Source organism: Solanum dulcamara, chromosome 1 (assembly GCF_947179165.1).
Source record: "Solanum dulcamara chromosome 1, daSolDulc1.2, whole genome shotgun sequence".
NCBI classification, from domain to species: Eukaryota; Viridiplantae; Streptophyta; class Magnoliopsida; order Solanales; family Solanaceae; genus Solanum; species Solanum dulcamara.
This window is the reverse complement of record NC_077237.1, coordinates 7,117,962-7,144,467: the sequence shown is the minus strand read 5'-3', so window position 1 is coordinate 7,144,467 and position 26,506 is coordinate 7,117,962. Positions and strand designations below refer to the sequence as shown.

At 36.4% G+C, this 26,506-nt stretch overlaps 2 protein-coding genes and 1 pseudogene across 2 annotated transcripts; 2 read left to right on the top strand and 1 right to left on the bottom strand.

Moving 5' to 3' along the window:
• Nucleotides 1–186: 186 nt before the first annotated feature.
• On the top strand, nucleotides 187–2,674 carry LOC129900170 (transcription factor SRM1-like). Its single transcript, XM_055975111.1, has 2 exons — nucleotides 187–634; nucleotides 2,099–2,674. The coding sequence occupies exons 1-2, from the start codon at nucleotides 258–260 to the stop codon at nucleotides 2,352–2,354; spliced, it is 633 nt and encodes a 210-aa protein (XP_055831086.1). The 5' UTR covers nucleotides 187–257; the 3' UTR covers nucleotides 2,355–2,674.
• Nucleotides 2,675–6,509: 3,835 nt separating this feature from the next.
• LOC129886635 (putative germin-like protein 9-2) lies at nucleotides 6,510–7,248 on the bottom strand. The gene has a single exon (XM_055961411.1). The coding sequence runs from the start codon at nucleotides 7,206–7,208 to the stop codon at nucleotides 6,582–6,584; it is 627 nt and encodes a 208-aa protein (XP_055817386.1). The 5' UTR covers nucleotides 7,209–7,248; the 3' UTR covers nucleotides 6,510–6,581.
• Nucleotides 7,249–10,227: 2,979 nt separating this feature from the next.
• LOC129885464 (putative F-box protein PP2-B12) lies at nucleotides 10,228–26,344 on the top strand (annotated as a pseudogene).
• Nucleotides 26,345–26,506: the final 162 nt, after the last annotated feature.

Sequence of the window (26,506 nt, the reverse complement as noted above, 5' to 3'; positions counted from 1 at the left end):
AAGTAATAATTTCGAAATTAAAACACGAAAGAAAAAAATTATTTTTCTTCAAAAAAAATAATATAATGCACAAGTAAAAGTTTTCAAAAATCAAAAGGAATATATATATTTTTTAAAATATATTTAAAAATATTTAGTTTTTTGTCTATATATATACTATGGTGGATTGGATTATTTTTACCCAAAACCTCCTTAAATTCCTCACCAATACCCTCTTTTCAAACTGTTCTTTTTTATTGGATTCCAAACAAGATACTATGATGTATCCGGCGAACAATCGGTGGATGATCGGCGATTCGCCGGCGATAGTTCATTCGAATTCGACATGGACGAGATTCGAAGACAAGTTATTCGAACAAGCCCTTGTTATGTATTCCGAAAACGATATTGAACGGTGGCAGAAAATCGCTAATCATGTTCCGGGAAGGACGGCGGAGGATATTATGGCTCACTATGATGCACTTGTTCATGATGTTTTTGAGATTGATTCAGGGAGAGTAGAGCCGCCGAGTTATCCTGATGATTCGTTTGATTGGGAATCGGATAGTAAAACGAGCCAGATCTCGTTTGGGTCGAACAAGAAACAGGAAGTTGAGAGGAAAAAAGGGACACCATGGACAGAGGAAGAACACAGGTTTGTTTTTGAAGTTTTGATTTTAGGGTTTAATGCGATTTTTGTTGGGATTTTGGAAAAGGGGTTTCTGTGTGGATTGCAATTGTATTTTTTTTTGAATTTTTCTTGGTAATTCTAGGGGTCTTTGGCCGTGAAAATTGTGATTATTTGAAAAAAAAAGGGTAGTTTTTTTTGACTTATTTTGATTTGACATAGAATTTAAGAAAATAATGAAACTTTTGAACCTAATATTACCTCCATACCATACTAGATAGATGGGCATCTTAATAAATAGGTTTGTCCCATATTACTTGAATTATTTTTTTCACATTTTACCATACAAATATGGCTTTTTGAATGTGAATAATTCTCAATATTAGCTAATTTTATACTTTATGTATAGTTCATTGATATGAACAAGGGTAAAATAGTAAAGGTAATCTAATATGGGAAGGAGGGAGTATTCTTTAATCCTGTGGTAATCTGGAAAGTTTGAAATTAAAAGAGTTTTTTAAAGTCCAAATGGACTGAAAAGTAAAATAGGTCAAAGAAATTGAAACAAAGTGAGTATTTGAAAATTGGTGTAGTGAAAAAAGTGAAAACAATGTTTTGGTGTTTTTCTTTTTCTTGAGTTTTATGGCCAAACGTGTTGAACTCTGGAAAAAAGTAAAAAAAATCATGGTCAAATGCCCCCCTAGTTTTTGATTTCAGGCTCAGCTGCATCTTTTCTTTGTTTCTGTGCCATTTCATGATTTTTTTAATAGAGAATCTGTTTTAGTTGTGTAATCCACTTTGAAGGTTGTTCAAATGGTAAAATGGGATAGTGAGGACTGTATTAGTAGTAGTTGTTGTGTTGAGTTGTGCAATCCATCTTTGTGAACTGATCTAAATAGAATGAAATGGATTGTGAGTATCTTGATCTGACTTGCTTGAAGTTGAGGTGGAGTTATTGGTGGTTGTGTGATCCGTTTTGTAAACGACTTCCAATTAAGTACCACAACATACCCAATGAAAGTTTATAAGTGGAGTCTGGCGAGGAGTAAGAGTATATGCAAAACCTTATCCCTACCTCGTAGAGATACAACGGTTGAGTTCCAATTAAGTGCCATAGAATAAAATAGGGGATTTTGGTCCGGGCTAGGACATTTTCTTTTACAGATGGAGACATTTAGCATCCTAATGAATAAGCTTAAGCTGAGTGTTTATGATAAGCATTGATAAGTTCTTTCATTGTTTATTACTAACTTCTTTGAATTAAGTCAAAAGGTCAGTTTTTGACTACCCCGTGGTACGGCTAATATAGTTGCTGAAAATTGAAAAACTTTATTGAATTCTTCTTCATGGTTGTTAGGTGGTATTTATCAGACATCACAGATATAGTACTAATAGATCTAATTATATTATTCGAGATATATGTTGACTTACGAGATAGTTGGTATTGCTATTGTTTGGATTTGACTTAGAAAACCTTGTCTTTTGTCTTAGGTTATTCCTTATTGGGCTGGACAAATATGGGAAGGGTGACTGGAGGAGCATTTCAAGAAATGTAGTGGTAACGAGGACACCGACACAGGTGGCCAGTCATGCTCAAAAATACTACCTTAGACAGCAGTCGATGAAAAAAGAACGGAAAAGGTCGAGCATACATGACATTACCACCGCTGTGGATACGAAGATGGTGCCACCTCAAAACAGTCTTCAGAATCAAGGAGGGTATCCGAATTTCAACTTTCCCATGTAGAGACATGAAGACTAGGAATATCTGTAAATATTATGGTCATATGGAATCGATGTTCCAACTTGTGTAGTTTATTGTTTCTAGCTTACAGTTGATTTAGAGGATTACCTAGTGAATAGAATCTTAGTCGATAGTTTCAGTTACTGCTATGAGCTAAATGGGTGTACTTATGAATGGCATAAGTTGAACAACGCATGGAGGTTTACATGTAAATAAACATAGTTAAGGGAAATCATTGGCGTTTTGGTTCCAGAACTAGTTTATGTTAAGTTTGTGCCTTATTTCTGGAAATTTAAGTATTTTGCTGGATTTCTTGCTTGGTACCTTGTTCATCCCCGTTTTGCTGGATCTAATCTTTGATTTGGTGCTCCAAGTTTTGTTTTCTTAAAGATCCAGCTGGTTATTCCATGTTGTTTTTTTATTTCTTTGTTTTCAACATTTGAGTTACTTTTTTTTTTACTTGTGTTTGGTGTGCCTTCTTGTTCTGGAGGAAGCTACCAGCCAAGCGTTGGACTGGATGATCAAAAGGCTATCATTGCTCACAGACAGAATGGTAAGTTACCTTGCACCATTTCCATTGACACTATCAATAGGTAGTCCTGTATTTGCCTTGTAGATTCGTGTAAAGTAGTAATCATTTCGAAGTATCATACCTGTTATATGCTTGGCATTTTGAACATATAAAACACATCCTCATTTGATCATCAGTATGCTGAACTAGTGTCTTTGTAGTGGTTGGTGATCGGTCTTTCATTTCATCAAGTTGATAATTGTGCCTTTGTAGGCTAATGATTCGGTAGAATCTATTTATCCCATGGAAGATGCAAAGATATTTCAGAAATTCATGGGATTCTCCTAATGGAATGCTGTGTCGTTATGGAGATCCTTAGCTAGATGTCTATAACCAAAACATTGAGAGTGGAACTTCGACACAGTTATGTTTTCACTGCTTAGGGCAGCAGAGGAAAGAACTAGTTCTGTTTATATGCTACTGATAGTTAACCTGTCTCTCTGAGGAGCTCGGAACAAAAGACACCAGCTTCAAGTAAGCCACAGTTCTGATGCATCGACAAATCCAGCTTCAAGGTAACTACCCAAGAGCAAAGCTTAATGCCCATTTTTCAGTCCTATTCAATGTTAAATTGGCAAAAGAGCACTATGGAGCTGTATGGGAAGGAAGAAGTTGGAAAACAACACGGCCATTTGGAGCACTCTCCCTGCTTTACATCCTTGGGTTATTTGGAGAGGAAAGGAACAACATATGCTTTGAAATGAAGAAGCTGCAGCATAGCAACAACAACATACCCAGTGTGATTCCATAAGTAGGTTTGGAAAGGTTGCGTGTATGCAAACCTTATCCTACCTTTGTCGTATAGAAAGGTTGTTTTCGATGACCCTCAGCGCAAGAAAATGATTTTCAGAGTACTGACAACAAAAAAGTTAAAGCTGCAACATATATTCTGAAATATAAATGTCTCTACTTCTTGACATTTAGATTAGATTGAAAGATAGGGATATGAGAGACATATTTTTGTGTTCATCATTTTTTTCCAGAAAGTGCAAGATCAGTTGATGAACCTATAGGAAACAAGTCTCTCTACCTAGAAGGTAAGGTTTACATACATCCTACCCTCTCTTAGTGGGATTACATTGGGTATTTGTTACCGAACAATTAAATTAATGGTTTATAGGAAACAATCTTTCCCACCTAGTAGAATGCGTATGTTTAATTGTTCAATTCTATATAAGTTTTAAGTATCTATTTGTACACATCCAATGTTCGAGATCATAGATGTCAGCTGAGACCAAAAGCACGTTTATATATTGTCTTTTGTTTTCGTTTCATTTGGTGTTGAAAGAGGTGCACATTAAAGAACTTCTGCCAATAGGTACTAACATTTTAGTTACTAAACTATTACTTTGATACTTACATGGAAAGATGAGAAAGGCAAGAAAAGGACAATGCTTAGATTAGTTAGATATTATTTGAATCATTCAAGAGAGAGACCCTTTCAGGCTGGGAAGTGAAAATTATTTTGGTTTTTTTCTCCATTTTTCTATTACAGAGTTCTACTGTTAAAGTCTCATCCATTTGACTGCAAAAAATTTCTCTTTTTTCTCTATCTTATCTATTTCCTGAGGAAGACAAAAACATCATCAGATTGAATAAGGGACAATGCAAAGGAAAAAACTAAAGGAAAGGAGGGTTAAATGTCATATCCCCAAATGGAATGAGACATGGCACGACACACGATGTTGTCATGAGACAAAAAAAAAGAAAAGGAACATACAAAATTTACGTGGGAAACCTTCAAGGGGAAGAAAATTCATGACTGCTCACCAACTCTTATTATTTCTCAAAGCAACAAAGATATCTTTAAAATATGGGGGCAGATGTATATCTGAATTCATAATTTTCGACACAAGAGTATAGAAACATATATGTACAAACCTATTAAAACATCAAGAGATATTAAATCTGAATCTATAATTTTAACAATACAATGAATACAATGCATCTTAAAAAATTGAACATATCAAATTTAAATTCTCGATCTACACGGGTGCTGCTGCTAGTGAAAGTCAGATTGCTATGTTTTCTTGCTTTTAAAATAACTTTGTCAAACCTGAAACACTGCTAATAAATGGATAGACTTTGACTGGCACAATGGATCTTTTAGAGAGACATCTATGTAAAATATTTTTGACTTAAGTGGATTTAACATGGTGTGTAAATCTGTCCGTTTATTGCTTGAGATGGAGGATGTATTCAATAACTTATCTTGGTATTGCCAACTGAATTCAAAGCTAGCAATTCGGATGTTACTGTTTGCATGCTAATATAGACTTTTTTTAAAAAAAAATCTAGCGGTAAGAGTGCAACACGTGATGTGTGGGTAGACGCATGTCACTGGTTTATCGCCTGCCACAAATAAAAGCCTGATTTTTAAGTGAAGAAGGGTAGAAAGAACAACCCATCAATCTAGTGTTAACCATGTTCTACCGGCCCTGGGGATTTCTCAGTTATTAAAAATATTGAAACGGAAAGGACATTCACTACAATAAAAGAGACATTTAGTGGCAATAGAGTTTCCTTTTAGCGGCAATAGTTATTGCCGCAAAAATATTTAGCGACAATTGAGTGAGGGGATGGTCTCAAGGATCTCATCTTCAAGCACCGAACCTTGAGAAGAAAGTAACGTATGAAATAAATTGAAAGCTTCCTGCCATACAGAGACAAGTTCTGAATTTGGTTCAAAGTGCTTATTCTCTGTCTTTCTTCGTAAAGCAGAAGTTTTTCAAGGTTACTCTTGGCCGAATCTAATAATGCATTGCATTTAGAATCACTAAATCCTTTAACGACATTTATATTGAGTGTTGGTTATAAAAATCATATTTACTATTGTCGTTAAATATAACATAACGACAATTATATTATTGCCGCAAAATCCTTTATTTGTTATAGTGATTGATAGTTATTATTAATTGAATGGTTCTGTAGTGACCCTTTCAGGCTGGGAAGGGGCAAGAAAGCAGAAATTGCTTGCTTTTCTTCTCCATTTTTCTAGTAGAGAGTTCTACCCCGACAACACACTTAGTGTAATCCTATAAGCGGAATCTATATCTTACTTTTACCTTATGAGGTAGAGAGACTGTTTTCGAAAAACAATTATACCATTAAGTCAAATTCATCAAGAGCTTTAAATGCCTTCATGATAGCCACAAGCTTCTCTTGATCCTCCTCCCACCTCTTATCTGTTTGCTCAGTAAGTCAAAATATGACCTTGTCAACAACTTGCTAATAAATATACGTGGATTGTAAACTATATCACATTAAACACCTTGGAACCAAAGCAGGTTTTACAGCAACATACCAAGTGTAATTTTACAGGGGGTCTGGGGAATGTAGTGCATACACAGATCTTGCTTTTTACCTCAAAAGATAGAGAGGTTGTTTCCGAAAGACTCTCGGCTCTAAATTAGGTTTTGCTGTTGTAAAACCATAACAACCTACAAAGAATTCTCCCTAAAACTAAAGTTTAACACTCACAAAAACAGACCATAAAAATGAAACCAACTAGTTTTCTTGAACTGACATGTTGAATACTTGACTATGTTAAAACAACAAATATACTTTTATAAAATGACAGTGGAACAATAACAATACAATGAATAAGAATCTTAAAAATTGAACATATCAAATTTAAATTCTGAATTTGCCTCTGACAATCAAGGTGTTGTAGTTGCTTCTTTGATCTTCTTGATGGTCTTGATATCAGTCTTAAATGACTTAGCAAGTACTAATTCACTAATTCCACTATTAAAAATTGATGATGGCAATGAAACAGTTCCAGGACTTGCACTACCAAGAGCAGCTACACCAACTGCTTTTTTCTTATGATCAAAATTATACTGATAGTGTTGTAGTCCTTTAGGAAAAAGGAAAATATCCCCTGCTTTTAGTCTCTGAGTATAGAGAACATCCTTGGTATCGACAAAACCAACCTCTAAAACACCTTCCAGGAGGAGAAAAAGTCCAGTAGCTCGAGAATGGTAGTGAGGCGGGTTCACAGAACCAGGAGGGAATTGAAGCACAGCTAGTGACACTCCTTGTCCATTGAGAACTGGAAACTCTGCCTTTGTAGCCTTTGTTGTAGTACATTTATCTACTGATTTTTGAAATATACCGCGCATCGCGGTGTATGTGAAGTAATTGGCATCAACAGATGTTTCATTTTCTGGTGTAATGAAATCTGAAAGGATGTTTGGATCACTTGCTATTGTTGTTCTTGATATCACAATTGTAAATATTGAAATTAGGATCAAAAGGGAAGATGTAGTGAAATTTTTGGACATGTTTGATTTTTTTGTTTGATCAACAAGTGTTTTTGTTTTTAATTTGACAATTTTTTTGATGGTTTAGTTGTTCAATTTATAATGTGTTGTATGTAGCACACCAAAAAAAAATTTGTAAGTGCTGACAGAGTCAAAAGAATATTCAATTGAACAATTTTTTTAGTATTGTAGGGTATATAACTGTATTTCAAAAAATTTCAAGACTCATTCAATATTGACCTAAATTGAATATGTAAATTTGATAAAAGTTGAAGAGGACGTAGCGCTGATAAATGTGGTGGAATTGGTAATAAGAAGACTTGAGTTCGAGCTTTGGAAGTGGATATTTCTCTTTTAATGAGTTTTACGTGGTGCGAAGATGAATCAGTCGAACCATAGATTTCGAATATCAAATGGTTATTAAAAAGAATGGCTAAGGACCTGAAGTAGTAAAGCAAATACTCATGGGCAATATTAGTAATATTATAAATGACATGGTAAAAAATTCAAAGGATATTTTTTTTCCAAAAAATACATCAAAGTTGTGGCTATATAACAACAACAACAATAACGTAATTAGTGAAATTCCATGAGCGAAGTGTTGGAAGGGTAGAGTATAGTAGATCTTAACCCTAGCTCCTGGAGGTAGAGAGACTGATTCTGAAATACCTAACTAAAGTGCAGCAAAATTGTGATTATGCATAGTGCATGCATGATTAATAGTACTACTCTCACTAATATGTATAAACAATAAGGGTGGATCTATTGTATCGGGTGCGGGTTTCATCATGAACCCAGTAATTTTTGCATAGGCTGTGTATTTATATTGAGAAATTCATTAAACATGTAAAAAAAAATTATTGAAAATTCAATAACAAAGTAAGCTTTTGATCCAGTGACTACGATGGAATCTACTTAAGTTTTATTGCTCTTCTCAGTGAGGGTTAGATTCCCTTGCGCACTTAATATCTATATATTTTAATTTGAGATTATTGAAAACTCATAAACTTTAATTAAATTTCGGAGCCGCCTCAAAGGAAAGACAATAAGAAGGAAAATAGGGTTTAAAATACCACAAGTTTCTTTTGGCCGTCTTGGAACAAAAAATAAATAAATAGATTTTTCTTCAAATAAAAAAGTAATTTTATGCAACAGATACAAACTTTGATTCCTTCTACTTTACCTAACCTTTGTTTTTAATTTCTTGGTTGTTTCAAGAATTATTCAAGCAGTTACCATGATGAGGAAGAAAGAGACCCTTTATTGATGTGAGAAAATATTTAGTCTGCGCTTGATATATACTCCAAATAAATAATACATGTTATACGTCTTCTATATGAACTTTTACTAGTAACACATAATTAATTAATGTATAAGTGACATTGAGAGTGCAGAGCAAGACAGTGAACTTTGAATGCCATTTGCCAAACTTATTTTATCTTCTCTTAATAAGTTTTTTTTTTTTGAAACTTACATTGCTAGTAAAAAAAATATTTTAAAAATATTTTAACCGATCAAACACAGAAAAATTGGACTCCATGCCAAACACACCCTATATTTTGTCCTTTCCTTGAGTTATTAACACGATAATTATCATTATGAAGCATTGTAATTGATAACAATGTTTAATTTTGAATCATTGAATGAATCGTTCAAAATCTGTATAACCACTTTCATATTGAATAATTTTTGGTATGCTACTGACTAACACATTATAAATTGAATAACCTATTTTATCTTCTCTCAATAAGAAAATTGTTTTTTTAAATTTATTTTTCTAAAAAAAAATATTTTTAAAAACATTTTAACCGATCAAACACAAAAAATTTGGACTCCATGCCAAACACAACCTTTATTTTGTCCTTGAGTTATTAACAAGATAATTATCATTATGAAGCATTGTAATTGTTAACAATGTTTAATTTTGAATCATTGAATGAATCGTTCAAAATCTGTATAACCACTTTCATATTGAATAATTTTTGGTATGCTGCTGACAACTCATTATAAATTTAACACAACCATTAAAATAATTGTTACAATACAAACAGCAAGCAAACAACCTTGATGTATCCGTCTAGGCCTCGAGGGTATTTTGAAAACAGTCACTCTGTCTTCATAATAAGGTAGGAGTAAAGCCTGTGCACAAATTATTTTTTCCAGACCTCACTTGCATAATTACATTGAATATGTTATTGTTGTTTTATATTTTTATTGCTTTTTGAATTCAATGCCTAATTAGTAAAGTATATAGAGTGTTAGCTCAATAAACTTATTTGGTTCCATTTAGTTTTGTTTTGTGAGTGTTTTGATTTGTTTCTGGAGAATTTCTTTAGTGGGTTGTTTGAGGGAACTGGTCCTCCTGAGCTCCTTGACTCATGCTCATTACATCTAAACATTTGAAAAACAAAATCAACACCAATTAAAAACGGTGAAGGAATAGTAAGTACTTCTTCATCCTTAATTACAGATCTTAAGTTTGAGCTCTAAATATGAAGCTTTATTTATTAGGGAGCACTTTATCGAATGAGTGAAGATTCTTAAGACGACCAATTTCTTTTCAAAATCCATGTAGAAGAGCTTTATAACTGATTTTCATGTAATTGGGCGGTTTAATAGAGCGTGTATGAATAATACAAAATTTTGTTTATATTTCACAAAGATAAAATGATTTCAAATTAAAACTTCAAATTTGAACCCCATAGGCTCCCAAACAAATCAATCAATCACATACCAACATGATTTGTGGTGCAGTGGTAGGACTGCTTAATCCTTAACTAGAGGTCTCGAGTTCGAGCCCTTGGTATGAAAAAAATTCTGTTGGGAGTGCCACCCCGAATGGACCCTGCAATGTGCGATTTGAATTTAGTCGGGGCTCTACGGACTCTGAACACCGACTTGAAAACAAAAAAAAAGGAAGTAATAAGGGGTTGTTTGGTAGGATGCATCAAACAAAATAACGCATATATTATCTTTATTATTACTAATACTTTATTTGTTATTAGTTATAACTCGATATTATGTTATGTATGACTAATAAATGGAAAACTACAGTATTAACAATATAAGGAGATTTAATATATATATATATATATATATTATTTGTGTGGTTAAAAACACAACTGTCTCTCAAAAACTTGTTCACATCCTTCCATCGTATTTAACTATTTGATTTTTTTTTATAAATAAATATTTAAAAAAAATATTATGCAATGTATGTCATTTTTATAGACCAGATCAAGAAAAAACCTCAATTTAACTATGCAAGCGTTATTAATATCAAAGTTATTAATATATCATATTTCTATTATTCTTACACGCTTTGTCAACCCGCCCAAACACAATATTAGCCTGTTTGGATTGACTTATTTTTAAATAGCTTATAAATTTAAAACTACTTATAATTTTTTTTTTAAAAAAAAGTAGGTGCAGACCAACTTTTTTTTGACTTATAAGCTGTTTTCAACTTATAAACTGCTTAAAATAAGTTCATCCAAATAAATCTAACTATTTATTGGGGCTTATTTTGACTTTAAGTTGGTCAGTCAAACACTAAAAAAAAAAAGCTGAAAACAGCTTATAAGCCAATCCAAACGGCCTCTATATCTCTACATACGTCACCCCGAAGGAAAAGTGAATATCACGTGTAACGGCAAAACACAGCCAATGGAGAAAGAGAAAAGCGAAGAAAATGAGAGGATTACTTGTATATCGATGCTACCGGAAGGATGCATCACCGAAATCTTCGCCTTAACGAGTCCGCCGCCGGACGTTTGCCGTCTTTCCTTAGTCTCCACGTCTCTCCGATCTGCTGCCGATTACGATTTCATTTGGGCAAAATTCCCGCCGTCCGATTATCTGTCCATCATTGCCAAATCACCGACTCTGATTCCCAATTTCCGATCACTCAAGGATCTCTATGTTTATCTCTTCCATCATCCTCTCTTAATTGATGAAGGTATCAAGGTAAGAAAATAATGAAAGCCATACTAACTTGCTGCTGGTTATCTACTTACTGTATTTTTATTTTTCATTTGTTTGAATATTGAAAGAAGATCTGAATTTCAACATTTCTATTATTGGCAAGAAGCCATCTCTGAAGATTCAAGATGAAGATGAAAAGAAAACACAGAAGAAGAAGAAGAAAATGAACAGCCAGAAGCCTCCAGAAGCTTTTTATGTGTCCAAGATAGTGGATACAATCCATCATAACCGTTGGTGTCCAAGATAGCATCACAACCGTTGAATTTTTTTTTTGATGGATCAAATCTGGGCCATACACATCAGTCAAATAATAGCTGTACATAGAAACAAAATTAGTTAGTCTGGTATTTACTTGACCAATAAAAATAGCACAAATATGTGTAGAATTTTAATTTTTCTTTTGTAGATTATTCATTAGGTATTTGTATAAAATAGTGTACAAATACGATTTCGAAGGATATACAAAAAATTTCCAAAATTTCATACATCTTCATCTTGGATTTCTAATATGGTATCAGAGAAATAATCTCGATCCATATCTCAATTTCTGTGTCATCATCTTTATCTTTGTTGCCTTAGATTCATTTATTCACAAAGTCTAGACAAAATGGGTGACAATCCTGCATCAACTGATACTGCCAATAACGCAATGGTGACTTATGATGTAAGTCATCCATATCATCTCAATCCTTCGGATTCTCTTGGGATGAATCTCATTTACTCCATATTTGATGGAAGAGGTTTTCCAAGATGGAGAAGATCAATCTTCATCGCCTTGTCTACAAAGAATAAATTAGGACTCATTAATGGTTGCATTAAATCACCAGATCTGACATCTAGAGACTATGAACAATGGAGTTATGTAAATAACATGGTAATAGCATGGATTTTGAATGCACTATCTCTAGATATTAGAGATAGTGTTATTTACTCGAAAATAGCTAAAGAGCTAGGGATAGCTTGGAACAAAGATTTGGAAAGCTGGATGGAGCTAAACTCTATCAACTTCAGAAGGAATTATCAACTTTAGTGCAGGGTAACAATAACATAGCTGAGTATTTTACCAAGCTTAAAAAGATATGGGATGAGTTAGATTCTCTTAACCTTGCTTCATATTGCACCTGTCTCTGTATATGTGATGGTAAGGCTAAGCTAATGAAATTTCAAGAAGATCAAAAGTTAATCCACTTTCTTATGGGTCTCAATGATGCTTATGCTCAATCTAGGAGTGCTATTATCATGATGAATCCATTACCATCAATGGATGTTGCTTATTCTTTGCTACTGCAAGATGAAAATCAAAAAGAGGCTAGTGTTACTACTTTCAGCACCTAAGCTGATTCTGGCTCTTTTATGGTTTTTGAAAAAATAAGAGGAAACTACAAACCTGATAATCAACTTAACAAGGGAGGAAACAATTTTCATTTGAATGAAAGTGATGTTACTAAACCTACAAGAGGGGGAGGTAACCAGAGGTTCAAACAGAGAAGAGCAAAGTACAATCCTAATATTTCTTGTACTTACTGTAAGAAGATAGGACATGTACATGATGACTGCTTCAGGCTTCATGGTTTCCCTGAAGATTTTGAATTCACCAAATTCAAAGAGTATGGACAAAATATTAGAGAAAATGCTACTATAGAAAATGAAGAAACAGAGGACATGAACTCCATACCTGCTGTTCAATCAACTCAATTCACCCCTAACTAGGAAAATCAATTTAGCAAAGAACAGTGTAATGAGATAGTCCAGCAGGTGCTAAAAGAAATAAAACCAGTCACTCAAATTCATCAGGTTCAGCACTCAATGCCAATGCCATGGCTAGTACTATTCTAAAATATTCAGATTCATGATTTGCAGTATATAACACTAGTACCTGAATCATTGATTCAGGGGCCTCAGAACATATGTGTTTTAATCCCAACTCTTTTCTAACCCTTAAACCCTTACCTACACCATTGAATATAAGTTTGCCCAATTCTTTTAGAATTTCTGTCACAAACATAGGGAGTGTTTCTGTTCCACATATAGGGAGTGTTTCTGTTCTTCCTAATCTCACTTTAAATAATGTCTTGCTTGTCCCAGAATTTAAATACAACTTGATGTCTGTTCATAGATTGTGTGTACAACTTCAATGTGATCTTTTATTCACTCTTACTAAATGTGTGTTACAGGACCCTTTCCTGAGGAAGGAACAAATTTTTGGTGAAGTAGGGGATGGACTCTATCTACTCAAGCCGACTAAATTAGATCCAAGCCAAGTCAAGGAAGTATTTTCTATTCAAAAAGGAAGAAACTCCACAGTTCCTAGGGAAGTAGTTTCAATTTCAAAAGGAGTAGACTCCAAAATTGTTCCTAGTTCTATTTTAGTGTCTAATACAGAATGTAATACTACTTCTGTTGGTGTGCATGCAAATGTTATTTCTAATATAAGATTATGGCACATCAGACTAGGGCACCTACCTTTTTCAGCAATGAAAAATTTAAGTTTCATTCAATTTCCTTCTTGCTTAGATTATGTGTGTCCTATATGTCCTTAAGCTAGACAAAGTAGGTTACCTTTCCCATTGAGTTTCATCAAAACACAGAGAATAGTTGAATTGATCCACATTGACACTTGGGGTCCCTTTAAGGCAGCTACTTATAATGGTTATTCTTATTTTTTAACCATAGTAGATGACTATAGCAGGGGGACATGGACTTTTTTTTTCTAAAAACTAAATCTAATGTATTTCCAGTTCTTAAGGACTTCTTGTCAATGGTGGAGAGACAATTTGAAGTAAAGGTTAAGAGAATAAAATCAGATAATGCCTTAGAGCTTGGAAAAGGATCACTAGAGGCTGCTTATCTTAATTCAACAGGGATCATTCATGAGACATCTTGTGTTGCTACCCCTCAACAAAATGGAATTATTGAGAGGAAGCATAGACATTTTTTAGAAGTAGCAAGAGGACTATATTTCCAGTCTAAAATTCCTATTCAATACTGGGGTGAGTGTATACTCACTGCCACTCACATCATCAACAGACTACCTGCTAAGGTCTTGACGAACAAATCACCATATCAAGTTATTTTCAGCAAATCACCATCCTACAACAATTTTAGGTATTTTGGATGTTTATGTTTTGTTTCCAGTCTAACACAAAATAGAGACAAATTCCAACCTAGAGCTAAAATATGTGTTTTTTTGGGATATTCTCAAACTCAAAAAGGGTATAAAGTTCTCGATATGTAAACTAGGAAAATTTTTGTTTCTAGAAATGTAAAGTTTCATGAAGAATACCACCCTTTTGCCAAAGTCCCTAATTCAGATCCTAGTCTTTTTCCACCACTTGATCTTGCTACTGAGCCTACACAACCTATCTTTATCTTACCACCTTTTCAATCAGCTGACACACCTCCTCCCTCACCCACACACTCACCTAACACTCCTAGATTTTCCTCAGATCACCATCTACTTCTCAATTCTCTCATCATAATGTACCTTCTAGTTCTCCTACTGCTATTTCTAACCTTCAACAACCCAATGCAAAAATTCTTCCTATTTCCACTAGACAATCAACCAGAATTAAACAGACACCAGCTTACCTTCAAGACTTTATATGCAACAGCATCCAGTTAACTGATGCTATAAGTTCTTGCTTCATTCATCCCACAACACCAACCCTTTTCTCTTTTACATCTCTATCCCTCTCCAACCAGACTCTTCTCCAATTGTTTTTACAAATTTCAAAGCCTACAAGTTATGCTGAGGCAAGCCAACACCCAGGTTGGATAAAGCAATGGAAGCTGAAATTCAAGCCCTACAAGAGAATAACACATGGTCAGTAATGGAATTACCTGCAGGGAAGAAACCTTTGCTATGTAAATGGGTATTTAAAGTCAAACATAAATCAGATAGATCCATAGAAAGACTGAAAGTCAGGCTGGTCGTAAGGGGGGATATTCAACAAGAAGGAATACATTTTACTGAAACTTTTTCCCAGTGGTCAAAATGACCACTATTAGATGTCTATTCACAGTTGCTATAAAGAAGGGATGGAAAGCATCTCAACTTGATGTCAATACTGTATTTTTCCATGGTGAATTATAAGAGAAGATCTATATGAGATTCCCAGCATGGATGGAACCTCCTTCACCAAGGCATGTTTGTCTTCTAAAAAAGTCTTTGTATATTCTTAAGCAACCATCTCGACAGTGGTATGCTAGGCTTGTGGAAGCTTTGAGTTTCAAAGGATATACTAGTTCTTTAAATGACTACTCTTTATTTTTCAAGACTACTGGTGATCTTATTTCTATTATCGCAGTCTATGTGGATAACATTTTAATCACAGGTGATGTTGTTTCAGAAATCCTTGATGTCATTAATTTTCTTATTGCTGAATTCAAAGTCAAGATGTTGGGTGATATAAACTATTTTCTGGGCATGGAAATAATCAGGGAAGACTCAGGTTTCATCATAAATCAACGACAATTTACTATGAATCTTCTTAAGGAATTTGACTGCACTGGTTCAAGTGTGTCCTCACCTCTTGACCCTTACATGAAATTGCAAGCTAATGATGGACCTCTATTGGACAACCCCACTGAGTATCAACATTTAGTTGGAAAATTAAATTATTTAACTCATACTAGACCTGATCTATCCTATGCAGTTTTATGTCTTAGTCAATACATGCAACGGCCTTGTCTTTCACATTTCTCAGCTGCTCAGAGGGTACTTCGTTATCTTAGGGAAGATCCTGGCCAAGGTATTCTTTTATCATCTACGCCTTCTTTTGATCTACTAGCTTTTTGCGATGCCGACTGGGCTTTTTGCAAGGATAGTAGGAGATCGTTTAGTGGTTTTTTATTACACTGGAAGGATCTCCTATTTCGTGGAAGTCAAAGAAACAGATGTCTATTTCCCTCTCATCTGCCGAAGCATAGATCGATGAGACGAGTTACAACGGAGCTTACCTGGTTAGTGCGACTTCTGTATGACCTCACTTCTCCTCCTTCACTTCCCATTCCCATTCATTCAGATAGCCAAGCCGCTATCTATATCGCTCGCAATCCCGTCTTCCACGAACGCACGAAACACGTTGACTTGGATTATCACTTCTGCGTCAACAGTTCCTCTCCGGTCTAATTTCACTCCACTTTGTTCCTTCTCACCATCAGCATGCAGATCTGTTTACCAAGCCTCTTTCTGGGGCTTCTCACCGTGAGATAATGGACAAGTTGGGTGTTATGACCCTTCCCCCCAACTTGAGGGGGGATATTGGCAAGAAGAAGAAGAAGAAGAAGAAGAATAATAAGAAGAAGAAGAGGAAGAGGGAGAAGAAGAAGAGGGAGAAGGAGCAGAAGAAGAGGGAGAAGGAGCAGAAGAGGGAGAAGAAGAAGAGGGAGAAGGAGCAGAAGAAGAGGGAGAAGGAGCAGAAGAGGGAGAAGAAGAAGAGGAAGAAGAAGAAGAGGAAGAAGAAGGAGCAGGAGAAGAAGAAGGAGATGGAGAAGGAGAGGGAGAGGGAGAGGGAGAAAGAGAGGGAGAGGGAGAAAGAGAGGGAGAGGGAGAAGGAGAAGGAGAAGGAGAAGGAGAAGAAGGAGGAGAAGGAGCAGAAAGAGAGGGAGAAGGAGAAGGAGAAGGAGAAGGAGAAGAAGAAGATTAAGAAGAAGAAGAAGAAGAAGAAGAAGAAGGAGGAGGAGGATGAGGAGGAGGAGGAGGAGGAGAAGGAGGAGGAGGAGGAGGAGAAGAAGGAGGAGGAGGAGGAAATGAACAGCCAGAAGCGCCAGAAGCTTTTTATGTCTCCAAGATAGTGGATACAATCCATCATAACCGTTGGTGTCCAAGATAGCATCACGGCCGTTGAAAGAAATTTTTGATGGATCAAATCTGGGCCATACACCTCAGTCAAATAATAGCTGTACATAGAAACAAAATTAGTTAGTCTGGTATTTACTTGACCAATTAGAATAGCACAAATATGTGTAGGATTTTGTTTTTTCTTTAGTAGATTATTCATTAGGTATTTGTATAAAATAGTGTACAAATACGATTTCGAAGGATATACAGAAAATTCCAAAAATTTCATACATCTTCATCTTGGATTTCTAACATATATCCTCTTCGTGGAAAATATCTTATTCATTCATGGAGGATTGAACGGAAAATTGTTTGATGTTTTCTGAAAAGTTGTGAAGGGATAAAGGACTATTGAATTTTCAATGTGTAGTCATTTGCTTAGCTGAAATGGTGAATCCAATTAGATGACAAAACACATGATATATTATTAGTTTATATTCTGGCTTTGTGTTTTTCTTTTCCATACTGTGTATGGTACCAACATTGGAATTCGTCTAATTTGGATTGCGCTAGATAGGGACATTCGGGGATAATCCTGATAGGGTTTTTTCATATTCAGGACTCAAAATCAAAATCTCTGGTTAAGGGAGGTATGCTAGTTTGTTATTCTTCCTTTTTTTCTTAAATTAAAATCTGGTTTACCGAGTTCTTAATTTTCAATGCTCACATCATACATTAGTTCTGCTACGAATTTTGATGTATTAAGAAAAGTATCGTCATTATACCTACAACAACAACAACAACCCAGTGAAATCCCACAACATGGGGTCTGGGGAGGGTAGAATGTACGCAGACCTTACTCCTACCAAGGTAGGACGGCTGTTTCCTAGAGACCCTCGGCTCAGTAAAAGCATAAATGCATAAATGCATTAGAATAGGAAATTAAAAGCTTTATGAGAAAAACAACAAACAAATAACGAATAGATAACAAATAAATACAAATAAATAAATACAAATAAAAAATAACGATTAAATAAATAATGATAGCGTCACAGGTTCAATAGAGTAATCAAAGCATAGAAAGTAATAAATAATAACATAAATAACATAAATCAGAATTCACAGCGCAAGAGATCGTAATGCACTACTACGCCTATGAATAGAGAAGAAAAACAAGACTATGAACTAGCATTCTACCCTAATGTGGGTCCTCCACACCCTCATATCTAAGGTCATGTCCTCCGTAAGCTGTAACTGTGCCATGTCCTGTCTAATCACCTCTCCCCAATACTTTTTCGGCCTACCCCTACCTCTTCTGTAACCATCCATGGCCAGCCTCTCACACCTCCGCACTGGGGCATCTGTGTCTCTCCTCTTCACATGTCCATACCATCTCAGTCGCATTTCCCGCATCTTGTCTTCCACCGAGGCCACTCCTACCTTATCCCGAATAGCCTCATTTCTAATCCTGTCGCTCCTGGTGTGCCCACACATCCATCTCAGCATTCTCATCTCAGCAACTTTCATCTTTTGAATGTGAGAAGTCTTAACTGGCCAACACTCCGCCCCATACAGCATAGCCGGTCTAACCACCACTTTATAGAACTTGCCCTTAAGTTTTGGTGGCACATTTTTGTCACACAGCACTCCGGAAGCGAGCCTTCATTTCATCCACCCTACCCCAATACGATGTGTGACATCATCGTCAATCTCCCCGCTGCCTTGCATGATAGACCCAAGATACTTGCAACTACTTCTCTTTTGGATGGCCTGAGCACCAAGCCTAACTTCAACGCCAACCTCTTGAGGTGTCTCACTGAACTTGCACTCTAAGTACTCTGTCTTTGTCCTACTCAACTTAAACCCTTTAGACTCCAAGGTATGTCTCCAATCCTCCAGCTTAGCGTTAACTCCGCGGCGAGTGTCATCGATCAGGACTATGTCATCCGCGAAAAGCATACACCATGGCACCGCATCTTGAATTTGTCGTGTCAATCCATCTATCACTAAGGCAAATAAAAAAGGACTAACAGCTGATCCTTGATGCAGCCCCATCACCACTGGAAAGTGCTCTGAGTCCCCTCCTACTGTCCTTACCCTAGTTTTGGCTCCCTCGTACATGTCCTTGATCACCATAATGTATGCCACAGGTACACCTTTAGCCTCCAAACATGTCCATAGTATTTCTCTTGGGACTTTATCATAAGCCTTTTCTAGGTCGATGAATACCATATGCAAGTCCCTCTTCCTCTCCCTATGCTGCTCCACCAGTCTCCTCATAAGATGGATGGCTTCTGTAGTTGAGCGTCCCGGCATAAATCCAAACTGGTTCTCTGAAATAGACACGTCTCTCCTCACCCTCATCTCTACCACTCTTTCCCACAGTTTCATAGTATGGCTTAGTAGCTTAATACCTCTATAGTTGTTGCAACTCTGGATATCCCCTTTGTTTTTGTATAGAGGGATCATTACGCTCGACCTCCATTCTTCGGGCATCGTTGCCGTTTTAAAGATGACATTAAATAACCTAGTCAACCACTCCAAACCTACCGAGCTCGTGCTCTTCCAAAATTCCCCAGGAATCTCGTCAGGTCCGGTTGCTCTTCCCCAGCGCATCCTACGAACGACACTCTTAACCTCCTCGACCTTAATACTCCTGCAATACCCAAAATCGCGACGCCTCCCTGTATCTTCTAAATCTCCCAACACAAAGTCTCTGTCCCCTTCCTCATTCAAGAGTTTATGGAAATAAGACTGCCATCTCTGTTTAATGAGGGTCTCGTCTACCAATACTTTTCCATGCTCGTCCTTAATGCACTTCACTTGGTCCACATCGCGTGCCCTTCTCTCCCGCGCCCTGGCTAACCTGAACAATTTTCTATCCCCACCTTTCTCTTCTAGTTCAGCATAAAGGCGTTCAAAAGCTGTTGTTTTTGCCATCGAAACCGCCGACTTCGCCTCCTTTTTCGCTATTTTATAAAGTTCCATATTCGTCCACTTCTCCACCTCATCTGTTCTTTCTATCAACTTTGCGTACGCTATCTTCTTTGCTTTCACCTTTTCTTACACTTCTTCGTTCCACCACCAGTATCCTCGATGCCGACTACGACTACCAATCGAGACTCCCAACACTTCCCTTGCCACAGTCCTAATACAACTAGCCGTCCTATCCCACATACTGGTCGCATCCCCATTACTATCCCAAGCCCCCATGACCTTCAACTTCTCTCCCATCTCCAGGCCATTTGCAGTGGTCAAACTCCTCCATCGAATCCTAGATCGATCATCCCCGACCCTCTTATTCCTCATCATCTTGATCCCTAAATCCATCACCAAAAGCTTATGTCGGGTTGTAAGGTTGTCTATCGGAATGACCTTACAGTCTTTGCACAGACCTCTATCGACCTTTCTCAGGAGTAAAAAGTCTATCTGAGTCTTAGCCACCGAACTATGGAATGTTACCAAGTGGTCTTCCTTCTTTGGGAAACTCGAATTGGCTATGACCAACCCAAAAGCTCTTGCGAATTCCAAAAGTGAAATGCCTCCTCCATTTCTGACCCCGTAGCCAAAGCCTCCATGCACATCATCGTACCCTCCTGAAATAGACCCGATGTGCCCATTGAAATCTCCTCCCACGAAAAGCTTCTCAGTAGGTGGTATACCTCCCACTAACTCGTCCAAATCCTCCCAAAAGCGCCTCTTATCCTCCTCTCTTAAGCCCGCTTGTGGCGCATAAGCACTAATAATGTTGAGTGTGCTTCCTTCAACGATCACCTTAATCGACATCATCCTATCGTTGACTCTCCTAACCTCCACCACCTGATCCCTTAGATCATTGTCTACTAAAATGCCTACCCCATTCCTATATTTCGATCTACCTGAAAACCAAAGCTTATACCCGTCTACCTCCCTAGCTTTAGAACCTACCCATTTGGTCTCTTGGACACAAGCTATATTAATCTTTCTCTTCTTTAGAATTTTAACTAGCTCTATGGATTTGCCCGTTAACGTTCCAATGTTCCAAGAACCAACTCTCAGTCTAGATGCTCCTTTAACCCACTTACCCCTCCTTACCCTCGTCCCCGACCCCGTCCCTGAATGAGAACATGACCTTAGTCTACCATCACTATCTAAAGCCACGAAAATACGTAGGAATTAATAAGTTATTCAAAAATTTAAAGTTAGCAAAATACAACGATAAGTGTATGAACAAAAATATAGGTAAACCGGAGGTACCAACTCCAGTTGAAAAGAACCTGATTCAAGCCGAAAACACTGTTCACGCCGGAAAACACTGTTCACGTCGGAAAAAGGAAAACCGCGAGACGACGTCGGAAATCAATAGATCTAGGCCAAATCTGAACAGATCTGGAGGTATTCGTTGGAAAACAAGCAAAAGAAAAGAAAAGAAAAAGAAAGAAGAAGTAGTAGTCCGGATCTGAATCTGGAAGTTCTCCTGTAATCAGTCCAACAACCGGAAGAAGCAGGCAAGCACAGTGAAAGTGCGATGAAGCAGAAGGCAGCAGATCTTAAGGAAGTGGGAAAATTTAGTATATCTTTTGCACTTGGAGCAATGTAGCTAGTGAGATTATAACGGAGGTTTGCTGGTTTATATTCTGGCTTTGTATTGTTTCTTTGTTTGGTTTTCCATCCTGTTGTTGTTGTTGTTGTTGTTGTATGCTTGTCATGTCATTTTTTGTGTCAATTGCCTACTCGCAACCACGAAATTATGCTCATAAGTCACAACTCGTTACCATCTTCTAGTTTCCCTTGCCAAGAAATCTATAATTAAACTTGAAATTAAGAGTAATTAAGCTCGTTATAATTTACCCCTACCTCAAAAGCAACTGATGTTTTGTTGCTCCATATCTTTATTCTTTTAAGATGTTAGTATGAACAAACATGTGTAGTTGTCATCTTATTAAACCTTGTTCTCTTTCATCTGTCTACCTACTATATATGCTTTTGTACAACAGATTTTCTCACTGGAAAAATGGACTGGAAAGAAATGCTACTTCTTAGGTGGAAGGGATCTTAATATTGTATGGACTGATACACCAGAATATTGGGAATGGATTTCTGTACCAGAGTCCAGGTTTGCCATTTTTCTGCGGATATCTTATTAATAATTCAAGCTTAGTCGAGAAATACTTCCTTTGACTAAGTTTAAGTGTCAGTATATAACTATTTTTCTATAATATTTTCTTGCAATCTTGCTTCAGTTACTTTTTTTTTGAGCCGAGGCCTTTCTGAAACAACCTCCTACCCAACGAAAGTAAGAGTAAGGTCTACGTACATATTACCCTTTCTAGACTCCACTGGATATGTTATTGTTGTTGTTGAATTAAAAATGAATTTTTTGACTTCCTGTTGATCATTTAATCACGAAAGCAGGTTTCCAGAGGTGGCTCAGCTCAAAGTTGTATGGTGGCTTCAAATTCAGGGGAAAATAAGAGCTGGGATTCTATCACCACTGACATCCTACACAGCTTACTTTGTTTACAAATTGGAAGATGATTCTTATGGGTTTTTGATACTCGACATATAGAGGTTTCAGTTGGAATTTCTGGTGTTGAATCCGAAAATGTACGGATTGCTTTTTTGCATCTGAATCCTCGATTTATACCTGTGGATATGTACACGTCGCCTTATACTCCGCCCTCCTCTTATCTTGGGTACACATGGGTGAGCCCTCGTTGGCCCGAAAATAATGATCCTGATTCAGGTGTTGACTGGGATCATCTTCCTAGTAACATGGAGCTTGATAAACCAGTTCCTAAACTTAGAGATGACGGCTGGTTTGAGTTAGAATTGGGTGATTTTTTTTTTACTGAAAATGAAGATGATTGCATAGAGTTGAGAATGGAAGATGTGAAAACTGGTTGTACAAAACGAGGCCTTATTGTTGAAGGAATTGAGATTAGGCCAAGAATTGTTTAACCATTTCACTGTTGTTATTCAATTCATTTGGTTAACTATTTGGTTTTGCCTAATATGGCTTGAATGAATAGTATAAGTTTTGAATTTTATGATACATGTTAGAGGGCCTATATGTTTTTCCAATGGGGATTGATCTTTCTATCGCTTAGATATGTAATAACTGTTAGGCTTATATCAAAGATAATCCATTGCATTTTTCAATTAAGCTCTTCTCCATTATTTTCTGTCGGGATAAGGCACAAGTACTCCCAAATTATACCCAAATTTTTAACATTATGCCTAAATTTAGTTAAGGTCCTATTACCCTCTTTCAGGACCCAAATTTGTTTATTGTACTCCTTTTACGCTGACATGACATCTTGCATGATTACACTATTATAAGGTGCGTGGGAACATTATGACGACACATCAACATAAAAGGAGCACAAAAATGCAGAATAATTGAATTGGGGGTAATAAGTGAATATCGTGACTTGATTTGTCAATTTCCTTTGTACGTCTTTGTTTTTTGTTGCTTTATTGTATTCTTACCCTTTTCAATAAATGTGCATGAAACATAAAATATGATCTATTTTTACTCGATTTTAGATCTACCTATTGAATTTTTACTCTTCTCAAATTTTCAGTATTTGTATGAATTTAACTCCTAATGTAGTTAGGTATGTCATTGAGATTTCGGATATAGTTTGGGAGGGGGGTTTATTTGTATCTTATTCTTTTCTATGTGCTTCACTTGAGCGAAAGGTCTATTGAAAACAACTCTCTACCTTTACAAATAGGGTAAGGCTATGTATGTATTACTCTCTCCAGACTCCATTTGTACGATTACACTTGGTTAATGTTGTTGTTCAAAACAAAAAAAAATTAGGCGGGAGAAATTTGGACAATTGTACCTCTGTGTAAAACATTTGAAGCTTTTACAAGTGAAGGATTCTCTAATAGAGGACTCCTGGCGGAGATCTTTCTCTGTCTTCCGGTCAAATTACTCGTTCAATTCAAATGCGTTTGAGAACAGTGGAGTTATTTGAGAACAATGGAGTTTTCTAATCAATACTTCAAATGCGTTTGAGAACAATGGAGTTGTCTAATCAATAGCGCCTATTTTACTTGCTTCAAAAGTTCCCGTTCAATTTAAAAGCGTTTTAAAATAATGGCGTTGTCTAATCGATGATCACTCAACTAATATATGGAATTCCAGTTCTTAAGGCAGTAACTAATAACTAATATATCGAATCATCTACGTCATTTTGTATTATACAGAAGATACTGTAGACACATAAATTTTATTGGATTTAATTCATACAAAATTTGTATTAAATTCATGTTCATTTGGATTGAATAATTAATTTGGGCTTCACAAATGCATAAGTCCATTTTATTAAATTCAAGTCCAACTTCCATTTCATCTTGAGGCCCAAGCTCATGCCACGCGTCAAGATGACTTGGCATCCCAGTCAAGTTAAAGACCAACAAGAGGATGCCACATGTTCAAATGATGTGGCAATCCTAGTCAAAGTTCAACAACCAATCAAAAAACAACCTTATCATATAGTATTTGTGATAAACTTGAAGACTTATAAGAACTAATCAAAAGAAGGCAAAATAGTTCATCCACATTTGGACTGCCTCCTTCCTACCACTATAAATAGGAAGGTTACATAATTTTCTGAGGACATTCTGCATGCATTGGAGAAAAGCTACAACATCAACTACATAAGTTCTTCGAAGGAGTGGTCAATGAAGTTCTTCCCGAAGATCGACTTGAAACGACGAAGTGCTTTTCGACGTTCCCGAAGATCATACACATCTCAAGGAAGTCTACATCCTCCTACATTTGAGAAATACGCTACTGTCGGCCCTCGAATTAAGGAAACATATTAGGAGAGAAGAATCAAGAGAACAACGGAATTGTACTCATTAAAGATTCATCAATAAAATTATTTTTTTATTATTATTTTGATTGTAGTTAATTTTCAGAACCACAAAAATTTGTTGCAAATAAATTTGGCACACCCAGTGGGACCAATTCTGCCCTTCATGTCTTTCTCCTGCAAATCTAAGAACTACAAATTCAACTACTGCAATGAACTGCAAAGAAATCAATGATGCTTCATGCAAGGCAAATATCAAAGCTAGCAACATGAATAAATCAGAGTTTTACATTTCGTTGGAGAAAGGCAGATCTCGTACTACGGCTTCTAGGGCAAAATCCATTTCTTCCCATCAGATGGAATCTTTCAAACTGGCTTCAACTATGAGAATTTCATAGATTCGACAGATTCATTTACCTCAACAAAGGTCAACGTCATGATGACTGATGTAGTCAACATCGACGAACAACTTGTTGTTATGACACAAACTATTGAGGCATTAAAAAAATCTATTGAAGATAAAGATCTTCAAATCGCCCAACTTATGAGCAAATTAGATCTCTACTGCCCAGTAGAGTCAAGTCACAACCTAGCACCGCAAGAAAAAGTTGATATCGAATCTCCCACCAAGTTAGTTGAATCTCAATGCACAAAGAAATCTGCTTCAGTGGCTACTCTAATGATTCAACAACTACAAGATATGATTGCAAACACCATCAAAGCTTAATATAGTGGTCCATCATAAAGTTCTTTAGGATACTCAAAATCGTATTCTAAGCAAATTGAGAGTTTATCGATGCCCATTGGATATCAACCACCAAAGTTACAATAATTTGATAGGAAGGAAAATCCAAGACAACACATTACACATTTCATTGAGATTTGTAGTAGTACTGGTACACATGGTGATCTTCTTATCAAGCAGTTTGTGCGTTCTTTGAAGGGTAACGCCTTTAATTGGTACATGGACTTAGAGCCTCAATCAATTGACTGTTGGGAGCAACTTCAAAGTATATTCCTTAATCGCTTTTACAACACTCGTCGTACAGTGAGTATGATGGAGTTGACAAATACAAAACAAAGTAAGGATGAGCCCATAGTAAATTACATCAATCGTTGGTGAATGTTGAGCTTAGATTGCAAAGATCAACTTTCTGAAACTTCCACAGTTGAAATTTGCATTCAAGGAATGCATTGGGACTATCCTCCAAGGGATTAAGCCTCAAACTTTTGAAGAATTAGCTATGCGCGATCATGACATGGAGTTGAGCATTGCAAGCTATGGAAAAGCATCACATACTTTTAATCCAAGAAAAGAAGCTGTAAAACTCAATGAGTCACAAGAATACCAAGCTAAGGAATCCATGGCAATAACTGTGACTTCTACAAAGGCATCCACAAAACAAAGGTTGAAAGAGAAAGATGCAAATAAGCAAACACGAGAAGTAAAAAATCAATCAACGTTGAAGGAGTTACAAGCGAAGGTGTATCCCTTTTCTGACTTCGACGTTCCTATGATTTTTGATGTGCTGCTAACCAATAAAGTCATTTCTCTCCCTGAGTCAAAACGACTCAAATAATCCAACAAAGTCGATGATCCTATGTATTGTAAATTTCACCGCATTATTGGTCATCACACTACAAAATGCTTCATCCTAAAGGGAAAGATCATGACCTTGGTGCGAGAAGGAAAGATCATCATTGATGATGGTGAGGAAGCTGATGTAAATCATGTCAGTGTC

Excerpts from the sequence above, each read along its gene's own strand:
- LOC129900170 (XM_055975111.1), top strand. The coding sequence starts at position 258 with ATGATGTATCCGGCGAACAATCGGTGGATGATCGGCGATTCGCCGGCG. Across the intron at positions 635-2,098 it reads TGGACAGAGGAAGAACACAG|GTTATTCCTTATTGGGCTGG; the intron begins GTTTGTTTTTGA and ends CTTTTGTCTTAG.
- LOC129886635 (XM_055961411.1), bottom strand. The coding sequence starts at position 7,208 with ATGTCCAAAAATTTCACTACATCTTCCCTTTTGATCCTAATTTCAATA.